Genomic DNA, 14,727 nt, shown 5'->3' with positions numbered 1-14,727 from the left:
ATATTCCAATTATCATGAAGTGACTCTCATTGTTCACCACATTCTGATGGAAAGCCTGAATTATTCCCATGCAGCCACTCTACTCATTGGAAAATAATTACATTGTGCTGCAATATAGCAAGATTTCCCAATCCACTAAATCACTAACTTTGATTTAAAAATAGGAAATGTGTTGGCATCTAATCAGGTTTATATCTTGCTTCAGAGTTTTCCCTTTTTCCTAGCTGATCATATAAACGGATATACTGTATCAACTGCCCTCCATGCCATCAATCCATTATGAGCTTGGTGAATGTATTAATGACTCTTAAAGACCAAGTGGTGGCAAAAAGAGGTGACATCTCCCTGTCCTCATCCTGAAAGACTATCATTTGAATTCCCAGGACTCTCTTTTCAGTCTATCTGCCAACCCTTCGGAAGATGCCCACTGAGCCAAGAGCTTCTACTCGCCTTTGGATTGTGGTCATAGAGCAAGTTGAGATTGACTCGTAGCTTCCTCATACATTCAAATGCTTCTTTAAATTGGAGGCTAGCAGGAGAGGCAGAAAAGAGTTTGTCAGTTCCAATATGGCTGCAGAAACATCAAGATGTGCAGCCTCTCTGAGGCCAACTCGTATAGATGTTAGTTAGCTCAACTCACCTATCCAGCCATTTCCGAACCTGAGCTAGAACAAGGGCTCGATGATGAATAGCTTCCAAGTTTCCTCTTGGCACCTATAGAGATCCCAGTATAAATTCACTATGAAGCAGAGGAGGACCCACAGATGGCTCTTACTGATCTGTAGTCACTTGACATCAAACACCTTTAGTACAAGAAGCATCAAGCTTTCAGTTCAATAGTGGTTTGGAGTAGAACTCATGAAATCAGTTGAACATGCTAATAAAAATTATGATTATATGCTAAATAAACCAATAAAATACTTCTGGCTGAGCCTTTACTGAACTCCAGGCCATTCAGCATATTTTGCACATGTGTTTGCTGATACACCAACTCTGAAGTCTCCATATGGAATGAGACACAACAACTGTCTGTGTTTCATCCTCATCTAGGCACATATGTATTTTATAAATATACCTCCCCTAATAGACCTCCATCTATCTAGGCCAATTCAGGAAAATCACACAGTATGGTTTCGATATATTGTACTACTGTACACTGTAAATAGAGTGATACCCTAAGTTTGAATTAACACTCTTTATTCCATCCAATATGCTATTTTTTCCCATATGAGTAGGTATTTGATAGCATAGATGAGGCTGCTGTCTGAAAGGTATACTGCAACAACAGCCAGCTGGATGATGGGAGGTTTCAATTTATTTTTAATTGAAAAATGAAGGACTATATGAAGGACTCTCTACAATCATTTGGGGGTATATGCATAAAGAAGAAACACTAACCTGCAATATCAGCTTTGTGTGTTGTGGCACAACTGTGACTATCCGGGCTCCTCTTTCAATCTTGCGCAGAGTTTCACTTTTGGGGAGAGAAGTGCTGCCCAGACCTGTTTGCAAAGCTGAAGGTGCCACAGTCAATAGCATAAAAACCCAACTTTAAGCCCTATCAGCTTTTATGAATGGGACACACCTACACTCAAAATTAAAGCATGAAATCATAAAATGCAGTAGTGAAAATCCTACATAGTAATTTGGAATATGACTTGAAAATCCTAGTGTAAATATCCCAATATATTTACTTATTATTCAGGTTAATGCTACCCCACCTCCTCAGGATCAATTGTAGTGGTACTCAGTGATATGAACATTAATATTTCCTTCTTTCCCAGAGAGACAAAATTTATAATGTCACAATAGATGCTATTTTCAATTAAATAAGCATGGTCTCAACTCAAGCATTATGACCTCTCTATAAAGTTGGACACAAATATGCCCAAAACTGGAATGAGATTAATTGGACTGAGATTTCTCCTTAAGAACTTAAACACACCCACTGTCTAATAAGTAGAAAGAATGTCCTGATCATCTTTGAAATGGTGACATTGTTGAATAAATAAAAGGAGTCTTTCCTCTGTTTTACTTGGTTTATTTATATGTAAATTTGTATATATCCATCTATAAATGTGTGCAAAGAAATAGTAGGCCATATTTGACACCTTGCTATATGTACCTGCCCAATAACATGCAATTTGTATTGCTTCCATCCCTAAATTCTCTTGGGCATAGACAACCTAAAATGCGTGTGTACATAGGAAATGCAGCAAAGGAAGACAAGGTCAGGATGAAACACCATAACCTTCATTCTCATCATGACAATATTTTGCAACATGCATACAGAAGAACGTTTAAAATGGCATTTCAACTGGTATTTTGAAAATGAGATTGTAAAGTTTGGGATTGCCAGGCTCATCCTCTTTGTGCTACTCTCCCACAGAAAAGTGAATGACTATAAAAAAGCAGGAGTCCAACAGGATCTTGGAAAACTCACAAGGAATAGGTCTTCATAAATGAACAAACATATTTGTAGAAGGGTGCCTGTGATCAAGAGATAAGAAATTGTGATTTTTACCTTTCAGGGATGTGTTCCTTATAGGCAGGCACTGACAAGTATGGGAATGTGTAGTCAATAAGAGAAATTCATCACTGATGGAAAAGGATGTAATATTTGAAGAAACCTATGAAAAGGAGTCAATCAAACTGCCAGTTGATTGGGGGAGACATTAAAGGATTATGGACATAACAGATGATATAAAGCCATGAGAACAATCAGTACCTCAGTATCATTAATAAAAAAGCGGCATCTGTCAGTCAAGCCAAATATGGTTTCCTAAGAAAGAAAAGCAGAATGGAAACCGGAGTTAGAAAACAGAACAAAGAAACCAAACACAATGCTCTTAATTCTGATGAGAACCAGTTCAGTGTCATAGTTAAGGTGCTGGTCTAGAAACCAGGTTACTGTGAATTCTAGTTTTATGTCGTAGACATGAAAGCCAGCTGGGTGACTTTGGGCTACTCTCCTTCATCTTAACTTACTTCACAGAATTATTGTTGTGAGGAAAAAGAAGAAAAGGAGGAAGGAATATTATGTATGTTAGGGTCAACTTTAGCAAGCCACTTATTGAGATGTAAGAACTTTGGATTCACCTTGTAATCTAGTCATTAAAAAAACCTCATATTATTACATTGGCACAACTTATTTTTTAACAAACTTATGCTGGCCTCAAGTACCGTAATCACTTTACTGCTTTCTAAATGTTTGCACTCTGCTCAATTATCTTTTCTAGGATTTTCAAGATACAGTACTGTCATAAAGCTCTCTCCTAGCTGGTGCAGCTTCTGACCTACTGGATCACTTTTTCCTCTAGCAAAAACACAGTAAAATAGAAATTAAGCAGTTCAGCCTTCTTCCTATTGCTTGTTACGTTTTGTCATGTTCTCCAACCAGAAGACCAACTGCTTCCTTGACTTTCCTTCTTGTTCCTCACATAACCTTTTTTTTTGTTATTTCAAAAACGACTGCTCTGATTCATGTGGAAATTTAGGGAGTTCAAATATTTATGTGGATTTTTCAAAATAGAGGTAGCCTGGGTTTGCTACATAAATGTAGTCATTATCTTGAAGCCCAGAGAACTTGAACGCTAAGTATGCAAGTTTGTCTATCAAGCTCCAAGCAGCCAGGCAAGATCAAAGAAACAAGAACTATACAGATTTCCATTGGATAGTTTTGAAGCAAATACAGAACATTGGGGAAACATAAGAGGAACTTCCCACCCTCATTTGTAGTAAGTTAATTAAGGAGGCATAACTTTAAATGATTTGAAATATTTCTTCCGAAGTTTCTTGCTATCCAATCATGTTGTCATTTATAAGAGAAGCTGTCAATTGACTTGCCTGCTACCTCTGTCCTTTTTCCATTCTTTTCCTGGACTTTCCACAAACAATCATAGTTAAATACTTCAGGAAAAAGGATCTACCTATGATGACACCAAGTGGTTTTGCAAGCCAATTTATCACAACCGATAATTTCTGCATAGCTGAAAGTATATTAACTCTAAGATGTTATGTGCTATGAGCAGTTCTGTGCTTTTCTACTCACAATGTACAAATGGGAATAGGAAGAATAGCCACAGACAAAGGTTATTTAAGCAAGAAACACCCAGGGGAGATGCATGGTGGACAACTGGCACAGCCCAAGATTTCCATACTTGTTTACTTACTTCCCCGTCAATTACAGCTAGTTTCGTCTGCATACAGGGGGATGGAAACCGAACAGAGGAACCATTATTTTTCATCCAGGGGATAGCAACTGGTTTTTCAGCTCCTGGAGCATAAGGGAGAGCGGATTGATTATCAATATTTAGGAAACCCAGGTACATATTAGTAGGTGCAATTTGATTCATTTAGTTACATATTCCGAGAAACTATGTTGGTTTCAGTTAACATGGCATCTTATAGAGCAAGAGGCTGCCCCCCAAATCTTTGCACATAAATTATGAATGTCCATAATTTACATGTTTGGGAAGCTGACAAGACAATTAGTAGGAAAAGTAGGATAGTTGGGCCTTAAGAACCTCCTTCACTTCAAATCTTCCTGACATGTTTTCATGCTTTGAAATCTTCAAAGAGATCATTAGATACCTCAAAATGCAGGTTTATTGTGTTTCATATACACAATGCACCATAGTACAGCATAGAAAGCAGAGATAGGCAAATTTTGGGGCCTCAAAGATGCATTACAAGTCAAATCAGGGCTCCTGTGTACAAGAACTATCATGCAATTTCTTTTTTTTTTCTGAGAAGAAAATAACGAAAAGCAGTTTTCTCTAGTCCAGCAGACTGGGCCTTGGGAATTTGCAAATTTGAACATGAACAGTGCAAGAAAATTGCAAAACCAGTCCATGAATTTTCAGGTTATTTGAGCATAAAACTGCCTTAATCTGAAATAAAGCATTTCCACCCAATACCGCTTCATGAGGTGGCTATATGAGCTAGCATATGGTTGTGAAATTATGGAAGTACATTAATTTGTTTTTACTTTCCAAGCTTCATAATTCTATTTCCTCTGCTAGGGAAAAGAAGCAGCTGGAATATTTTCTGTCTTGGTTAACTTTGGCTACTGGGCAAGCTGACTCATGGGTGTTCAAGACCATAGCAATTCCTTCCTAGGTGGAACAAACACTTGGATTCTGTTCCAAGCCCAAACTAATGGAGTACATCACACATACCCCACAGATACTTCAGGATTTGCCCATCAGAAAGTTGCAGAGCCACTGTTTTGGTCTTCGGATTGCAACACAGGCTGATCACATCACCATCCACGCTCACAGGGGACCTATAAGAAGGAGCAGAAAAGGGAGAAATTTGGGTCAACTTATTCCTTCTTGAATGTCATCTTGCAATCACAAAAATGTTGGCAATGACCACAGGGGGAAAAAGTAGAAGTATCTGAAGCTCGATCTTCAATATGGAGCACTTGTAAACCGAGCTTTACAAAGCTTTTTTAACAACCCTGCCCCCACTGCTCTAACAATTTTTGCTCACAATGCATTTTTCTGAAATATTAATAATTACTATTATTTCTCATTGCTAATATATATCAGATGTATGAAGATCCCTGGATATTTAGGGCTGGAGTAAGTAGGCTACACATAGTACAAAGTATTGAACTATAAGGCTTCTGATTTCTGGTCCTTCAGTGTAGCTGTAAATTTCACATTAGGCAAGTTACTAGTTGTTTTCCAGGATAAAAAGAATGAGCTGCCGTAAGAGAAGGGTAACGTACAAATGTGGGCAATAAAATCACAATGGGTACCTCAAAAATAATAATAAAAATGTGGGTTGCTCAAACTTAATATCTAAATGGCGAAATATGATTCATGGGCCAGATGCAACACCTACTAGAAACTCGTTCAAGGACCTGCATCTTTTCCTGGAGCTTACATAGCTGCTCTTTTGGTTGCTACATAAGTTTAGTTCAAGGTGTTCTTGATGCATGCAAACCCCATGTTCTAAATTCACATTTTGTCCTTTGAATCGAAAGTGATGCACAATCATAATAGCAACGACAGGAAGGCAAAACTGAAGGGCATTTGAAATAAGTATATAACTGTTCTTATGCTTCCTTCAAGGGACGCGGAGACTCAGTGTCTAAGACACTGAGCTTGTCAATCAGAAAGGTCGGCAGTTTGGCAGTTCGAATCCCTACTGCTGCATAACAGAGTGAGCTCCTGTTACTTGTCCTAGGTTCTGCCAACCTAGCAGTTCAAAAGCATGTAAAAATGCAAGTAGAAAAATAGGGACCACCTTTGGTGGGAAGGTAACAGGGTTCCGTCCACCTTCGCCATTTAATCATGCCGTCAACATGACCATGGAGACGTCTTCAGATAGTGCTGGCTCTTCGGCTTTGAAACAGAGATGAGCACCGTCCCCTAGAGTCAGGAACAGCTAGTACATAAGTGCGAGGGGAACCTTTACCTATGCTTTCTTCAAAGACTCAAAATCAGCATAGCACGCCAATAGCTTTTATTACATTGGAACAATTTCTGCCAACTTGAAAATGGTTTATAAGGGTTATAAAGTGTACCAAAGTTTTTATTTGACAGAAGTGAAAGCTGACTACCAGTTTACAGCTACGGGATAGCACTGATATTTACCTTCATGGGTGCTCCATTGAGCCCCATGGGTCTTAGTGACATAATTTATAGTACGACTGCACATCAACAAAAATGTATTACGTTCGTCCCAGACCACAACTCAAAAAGATCGCAATCTCCGCTCTCCTCGCCTAGGAAAATAATTCATGCGCAATTTGAGTTAGAGTTCAAACAAATCTTATATACAATATGTGTCTACAATCAGCAACGCTTCTTTCAGTCTCCATGTCTCATCATCGATATACAACTTTTCCATTTTATCCCAGGCAGAAATCATAAAGTTTTAAGAACATCGCTAAGTCTTTATTCTTTACTCTTCTGCCCTTCCGGAAGAGGAAAGCAACACCCTCCGCCTTGTAGCCACGTGTCTCGCTGCTTGTCTTCTCCTTCTCCTTGTCTCTCTCCAGGTCCGGATGAATCAGGAAGTCCCGCCTTCAGGGTCTTGTAATAAAATTCTCGGGCTTCACAGACAGAATTAATGCGGTGTTTTTGATTGCCAAATGTAACTGTAATGCCAGCTGGGACTTCCCATTTGTATGGAATCTGAGAATTTCTGAGTTCTTCAGTTAAGAAAATGTAATCTCTCCTTGCTCTTAATATTTGAGATGGTATCTCTTTAAAAACAATCAAGTCCTGTCCATCAATTCTCAACCTCTTGTTGTAAAGCCTCTGTATTATCACATTTCTGGATTCCCTTGTGGTAAAGTATATAATTATGTCCCTCGGAAGCTGTCGCTGTTTTGCTACCCACGAATTCTGGCGGTAAATTTTTTGAATCTGCCAATCAAAGTTAAGTCCCGGACTTCCCACCGAGCGGCTAAGAGCCTCAAAAAAGATCTGTTTCAAATTCTCCTGTTCGTTTTCACGCAGTCCTCTAACTCTTATTGCGAAGGCAGTCTTATTATAATTTATCATGACAAGTTGTTTTTGAGCATTTTCAATTTCCTGTTGTAACGTTTGAATTTTGGATGTCAAATTAAAGTTAGTTTCTTCCAAAAGTTCCAATTTATCCTCCGTTTCAGCAATATAATCTGTCATGACTGTCATTACTCCGATCATATCCTCCTTTGCTTGAGCAATTTTAGCATCAAATTGATCATGTAAATCCGATATCAGTTGATTAATTTCCTGTCTAAAATTATTAAGCGTTTTGAGAAGAAATTCTTGTGTTAACAAATCTCCAGTGGAGGGCGTAGGAGGCAAGGGTAGCGGCTTTATAGCAGTTTTTTGAGATATGTTATTAAGGAAGCGCTTCTGCTTAGATTTGGGAGCCATTCCAGAATAAAAATAAAAGACAAGCAATCAAGCAAGCCAAGAATCAAAGTCTCTGCTCCCCTCAGTTAATCTTTTAACAGTTAATACGGAGAAGCCTTCAGGAGAGCAGGGCTGACTAAGTACGTCACATCAAACACAAAAGCTATAAGATCGCCATCTTGTGACGCAGCTGGAAAAGGGAGCCTTTTGCAAAGTTGAAGCTGGTATTTTAGATAGTAATAGAAGAAATTCCTCAGGAATGGTCCCCGCCCGGATTAATTTTTAAATAGCTTAGCGTTGTCCTGGGGGGGGGGGGGGGCAATCTGCCTAGGGCTGCAAAAAAGGCAGCTGCGGAGAACTGGCTGGAGTAAAAGCTCAGCTAATGTTGAACCTCTTCTCCATTCACAGCAAAAAAAAAAAGCTATGAATTACAAAGAGATCCTAACGACTGACCTTCTCCCTGCCCCTTTCTGCCAGAAAGGGGAGATATCTATAGATCTTATAAGATATACAAACCAGAACCCCTGAGAGGAGCTCCGTTGAGCTCCCGACGGCGGCAGGCTCCTCCCCCCGAAGCTGAGTTGTGGTCTGGGACGAACGGAGTTGGGAGGCGCGTGGGAGAGGGAAGGGTAGCGAAAGCTTAACTAGACTAATTGGGGCTAGAATGCAAGCTGATGTTTGTATGAGTTGCTATTTCAATATAAGGTTAAGAAAGATTAGTCAGAGAGTCTCCAGGAAGGGGGAGTAAATATGTGAGGAGCAATGGACGCGGATAAAATATATATGTGGATATGGATAAAGGCAGGGTGGAAGGTAAAAAATTTACATGTGGATGTGGGTAAGGATAGAATGGGAGGTGTTGGAAATGAAAAATGAAAGAAGTACTTGAGTTTAATGGTTTTATAGAAAGGTTTGGATATTCGGATAAAAAAGAGATAAATTAAAGGTCTGAATAGATAGATAAAGCAATGAGACTTTTAGTTGGGGAATCCTAATTGATTAACTTACCTGGCTCTAATACAGTTTGAAACCCTGCAAGTAGTAAAATAACCGAAATTTGGAATGAGCTACATTGTTTAAGATTTACAGATGATGGGAAGCTGTGTCAATGTAGTGGGTTTATTGATCTTTCTTGTTTTTCTTTTTGTGTGTGTGTTTTTTTCTTTTCTATTTTTTTACTATTCCCTTTTTTTGTTTTTCTTTTATTTATTTTTTAACTTTAAAGTTAGCTGGCTTTATTATACTCAAGTGCTTGTTAAAGAACTATGCCGGGTATGGGACCTGGGAAGCCGTAAGGGGGTTAGGGAGGGGGGATTATAGGGGGGAGGGGGGAGGGTGGAATTACAGTTTCAATTCTTAGAACAATAAGAATTCACTTGTATACTGCGGCTTGTTTTCCTTTTTTTTTCTTTTTCTCTTTTATTTTCTAAAAAATAAACTGAATAGATTAATTGTAGGGATACACCAAAGTGAGGAGAAGAGGGAAAGAAGAGGGAGAAGTAAAGAGGGAGCGAGAGGGGAATGTAAGGAGGGTGAGATGGAGGGAGGGGGAGATGTCTGAGGGGGAAGGGAAGTAGAAGAGGGGAATGCTGGAGGGGAGAGATGAAAGTTGGAGGGGGAGAAGAAAGGGTGTATGGGGGATTGAAGTGTCATGTTGGGTTTTTTTTTTTTATGGTGGATTTTTTCCTTTTTTTTTTGTTTTTTGTTACGCACAGTATATAAGTGATTGTATAAAATGAAAATGAAAATGAAATAAATAAAATGTAATTTAACAAAAAAAAAATGTATTACAAAGTTACCCATAAAAATGCCAATTTACATAGTCCTCAACTTACAACATTAATTTAGCGACTGTTTGAAGTTACAACAGGACTTTCAACTTTACTCGCACTTATAACCATTACAGCATTTCCACAGTTATAGTCACATGATCAAAATTTGAGTGTTTAGCAACTGGCATGTATTTATGATAGCTGAAGTATCCTGGGTTCATGTGATCGCCTTTTACAATCTTTTCAGGTAGTTTCTGACAAGGAAAGTTAACTGGGAAGCCAGATTTGCTTATTAACTTATTAATCTAACAACTGCAAGTGATTTGCTTGACAACCATGGCAAAAAAGATTGGGTGTCACTCACTTAATAATTGCCTTGCTTAACAATGAAAATTCTGGTCTCAATTCTGGTTGTAAGTGAAGGACTACCTGTAACACTAGTATGAACCACGGGGGTGGGGGGGGCAGTGGTTAGAGTGCAGTACTGCAGTTACTTCTGCTAATTACCGGCTGCCTGCAATTTGGCAAATCTCACCAGCCTCCCAGCCTCCCGAGATGGGTAAAATGAAAACCCAGATTGTTGGGGGCAATATGCTGATGCTGCAAACCTCTTAGAGAGGGCTCTAAGGCACTATGAAGCAGAATATAAGTCTAAGTTCTATTGCTATCTCACACATTGGGCATTTCCTAACACAACCAAACATGCACCTTAAAGGACTGTTCCACTACAGTACTATTTAACGCTTCAGAAATACGTCAGCAAGCTGTAAGAGAAATATATATATATATTGAAAAATGACCTTGTCTCCATCACCAGTATTTATGCTGTCAAAGTTTCTATGTTAGTTCAAGTAACCAGTTCAAAAAACAAAAAAAAGCATTCAGGAGGAAAGTGGCCTTTTATTCCAGAACCACACAAAATAGTTTGATTTTCATTAATGGAATAAACATAAAATCCTGTCCAGTACCAGATATTGGCATATCCTTCTTGTCCTGTGGAGCACATCTTCAGATGATGAATAACTGTGTGCATTGGGAGGTAGCACTGGCTAGCAGCTAAGAATAAGTCATCTTGCAGCCAAGTAAGAAAGCGAAGCCACAGTGGATTTCTTCCTCTTTTGTCATCACACAGGTCAATTCTATGATAATTGTTCCCCCAAAGACAAAGGCATTTAGATGAGTGATTAATACTAAATTACACAATTTTCTAAAATAAATCTAGGCAAATTGGCAGAAAATATGGACTCACCCAAATATCAGTGACTCTATAATAGTTTTCATGACACAAGTATTCTATGGTAGTTATTACAATTTAGTCAAGGGTAAATTTACATGTGTATCTTTATTGTTACCATCAACCTATTTGCATGTCAATTCAACGGCAGTGCTGTTAAATCAGTTGATTTATTTTACATGTTGACTAATAAGAAGTATACAGCAAGTCTTCTCCAAACTTGGCATTCTCCAGATGTGTGATCTAATTCTTGGTAATTTGGTGAAGTGAAGCCACATATTTGGCGACTGAAGCAATTGGAAAAAGCTATGTTATAAAATCTAGGAAAACTGTCTATGAGAAATAGACCTGAAAGCTATTTCATACATCTTACAGCATTCTTCCCAACTAGAGGCTTCAAGATGTGATGGAAAAGAGTCCTGATAACCAGAGCCAATATGGATCAGTTAGCCAGAAGTATGGGAGTCATACTTAACATAGCTAAATGACATCTAGTTCAGACCACAGCATTAACAGTATCTATGCAAACACAACCTCTTATTTATTCAACTTACACCCTATCTTTGTTGATGAGAGACCGAGAGAGTGATCTCTACTAATTATCTCTAACTATAGATTCTGTGTTAATTTCTATGTACACTTCCCAAACAGTAACTTTCATTTAGAAAATGAAAGAAAGGACCATCCTGGAAATTGGGGGTCCTATAGAACCATTCCCTATCTCTAACTAATGACTCCAACCAGTGCTTTCCAGAGTCAAGTGTAACATCTAATACCTGTATGATGTTTCCAGCCGAGGAACTGCAGCTGTAAATCTTTTTCCACCAACTGCACCCATCTTAACTGTAGAGTCCATTTCTGGATGATTATCTGTCAAAAAGGAATAAGGTATATCATTAAGTTAAATCACACACAGCTTTTAATCTTTATTGCCACAATATTATTCTTTAAGGTTATGACTTAGCGAATAAAACATCAGGTGCGCATTCTGCATGGACACCTCCAAAAATAAGTACAATCTATTTTCTAACAGAAGTGTTCTATAATTTCCAAACAAATATGACCTATGATTCTTCTATATCAAACATTTCCTGAACAATGAAGGCTGCGATGAGAAGAGAGAGAAGCTACCATAGGTCTTTTCTCTTCCAGGCATCTTCGAGTCCCTTCCTTCTTCCATGATTGCTCTAAGTCTAAGAGAACTGGCTGCACCTCAGCTGTGACTTTGAAGGACTAATAAAAGAGGGAAATTCATACAAAAGGGAACCATCTAGTCACGTTATGTAAGAAGGAAGAGATACGTACCACTCTTTCCTTCTACATTATTTTTTATAAAATGGTGACACTGAGATTGTTCTTCATATGAAAATAATTAGCAATCAGATCAGTTCACCATCATCCTGTTCGTTTGCAAGAAGCAGCTGCTGAAGAGCGGTGGGATTGCCTATAGAAGTGAGGGAATCAAGAAGGCCCTATTATATATTTCACTACAAGAGAGTTTAGAAACATGATACTACAAGAGTCTTATAATACAAGGCTTCAAATTGGCGGACAGGACTTGATTGTCTTCAAAGAAATACCACCCCAAATGCTAAGAGCCAGGAGAGATTATGCTTTTCTAGTGGAAGAACTCAGAAACCGTCAGATACAGTATAGATGGGATGTACCATTTGGTATCATAATTACATTTCATAAGCAAAAATATCGTCTCAACTCTGTAGGGGAAGCCCGAGATTTTTATCACAAGACCCTGAAGGTGGGACATCCTGAATTATCTGGATCTGGAGAAAGACTACGAGAAGGACAAGATAAACAGCAAATCACACAACTACCAGACAAAAAGCACCATTTCCTCCTTCCGGAAGGGCAAGGGACCAGAGAATAAAGATCTAGCCGTATGACTACCAGACGAATGGGAAAACAAGGCATATTGCAACAACCTCAATAATCATCGGCCATTTATCAAGGAGTTATGGTCTGAACTCTGCACAGAACAGAAAGAAAATATCTCACTATCTCAAACAGTTCGAGAACGATATAATTTGTCTGCAAGAAATTCATATCAAATCAACTGATCCAAAATATCTGTTCAACCCCGAACTTGGTCAATATTTTGTGACCTCGGCTACGGAAAAGAAAAATGGTATAGTTGTATACTTAAGAAAAGATATTAAGGCTGAGTTAATTGAAGCAGATCCCTTTGGAAGATATATCGCATTAGACCTAATTCTAGAAGGGAAAAAGACTTGATGGACAACTTCGAATTGAGAAATGTTTGGCGAGAAAGAAACGCAGAGGCATATGACTTCACCCCCTTTTTCTGATGGACATCAATCTCTTTCAAGGATTGATTTTATACAAAACACTAATGATTTATTTTCTAGGGTGAAGAAGACAAAGATTGCGGCGAGGGTCCTCTTGGATCATAACCCAGTCTGGACAGAATTGGGAAGGGTAGTGCAGGCAAGAAGGTCTTGGAGGTCGAATGAGAGTTTATTTAGATATGAAAAGTATATTAATGATTGTAAAAAATTGCCATCTGAATACTTTGTTCTGAATACGAATAAGGGCATAGTTATGGAATTTGTAGGAGATGTAAGTATAGCATATATGAGAGGAGTACTGATGAATATAAACAAAATACATAGACATAAACAAGGGCAAAAATGAAAAGAATTATTTGAAATGTATCCAAATTGTGTTATAGAGGGAAGGAGGTACAAAGGGGATAAAATTAAGGGTTTAGATATAGACAGATACTTAGATAAAGAGATAATGCCCCCAGTTAGAGAAGAGTACAGGCAAAAGTTGAATCAACAAATAACTTCTGGGGAAATCCTGCAGGTAATCAAACAACTAAGATTAGGAACAATGTAAACTGCTTAAAGTTTGTGTAATGGTAAGAAGCTGAGTTCAACGCAGAGATTTTACTGATTTTTTTTTTAATTTCCTTGGTTTTAATATATCTTAGACTGTGCTTGATAAAAAGCTATACCGTGTACGGGCTCTGGGAAGTCGGGGGGGACGGGACGGGAGGTGGGGTCATAGGGGGGAGGGGGGAAATATAGTATGTGCCAGATTTTAAAGTAACATGATTGCACTTGTATACTGTTGCCTTTTTAATTCTAGTGTAAAAATAAGAAACTGAATATATTGATAGATAGCAGAAATACACCGAAGGGAGGAGCAGAGGGAAAGAAGAAAGAGGGGTAGAGAGGGTGGGAGAGAGGATCGGAAGGAGGGTATGGAAGGGAGGGAGTGTATTGGGAGAAAGGAGTGATAGAGGGGGAGGGGAAGTAGGAGAGGGGAATGTTGGAGGGGAGAAAGGAAAGTTGGAGGGGGGTGAAAGAAAGGGTGTATGGAGTGTTGAAGTGGTATATTGGTTTTGTATTTTGGGGAGTATTTTTGATAAGGATGGTTGTGTTTATTGTTCAATGTTATATGGCCCCAGTCATGCACAGTATATATGTGACTGTATGAAATGAAAATGAAAATAAAACATATATAGAATAAAAAAAAAAAAGAAGGCCCTATGTGGCTGACCTGCTTTTTCTGTGAGAATGGACATTACGTGACTTCTACCCGTACACCCTTGGAGGGAATTTCTGTATTTTTACACAGAAAAATACAGTCAGTTACATTGACCAAGGAGGTCTTAATGAAACTATCAATTCCCATATTTTTCATAAGTCAAATTTACTAATGTATCTCATTTGAAAAAAGGTTGCATTAGAAAAACTGGGGTTCTCTCCCAAGAATTTCTCCCAAATACAGACATATAAGAGTTACAAAATGTAATGGGATCTGAGGCAATCCATTGTTCCAGCCAACATATAGAACTGAAGCCATATTCCCATGA

General features: G+C 38.5%; 1 protein-coding gene across 1 annotated transcript in view; it reads right to left on the bottom strand.

Annotated features, from left to right (window-relative positions):
* Positions 1-14,727, bottom strand: part of ELP1 (elongator acetyltransferase complex subunit 1) — a 46,475-nt gene that overhangs the window by 18,170 nt on the left and 13,578 nt on the right. The window contains exons 13-21 of the mRNA XM_087716351.1: positions 11,645-11,738; positions 10,603-10,773; positions 5,181-5,287; positions 4,173-4,276; positions 2,729-2,782; positions 2,525-2,630; positions 1,399-1,514; positions 641-714; positions 451-529 (exon numbers count right to left, since the gene is read on the bottom strand). Coding sequence (XP_087572477.1) covers positions 451-529; positions 641-714; positions 1,399-1,514; positions 2,525-2,630; positions 2,729-2,782; positions 4,173-4,276; positions 5,181-5,287; positions 10,603-10,773; positions 11,645-11,738 — 905 coding nt within the window. The remainder of the gene's footprint in view (positions 1-450; positions 530-640; positions 715-1,398; positions 1,515-2,524; positions 2,631-2,728; positions 2,783-4,172; positions 4,277-5,180; positions 5,288-10,602; positions 10,774-11,644; positions 11,739-14,727) is intronic.

This window comes from Thamnophis sirtalis, unplaced genomic scaffold (assembly GCF_051295495.1).
Source record: "Thamnophis sirtalis isolate CommonGarterSnake01/CBP01778 unplaced genomic scaffold, rThaSir2_p1.2 scaffold_5, whole genome shotgun sequence".
Lineage (NCBI taxonomy): Eukaryota > Metazoa > Chordata > Lepidosauria > Squamata > Natricidae > Thamnophis > Thamnophis sirtalis.
The sequence above is the reverse complement of the archived record's forward strand: the minus strand, read 5'-3'. Positions and strand labels throughout refer to the sequence as shown.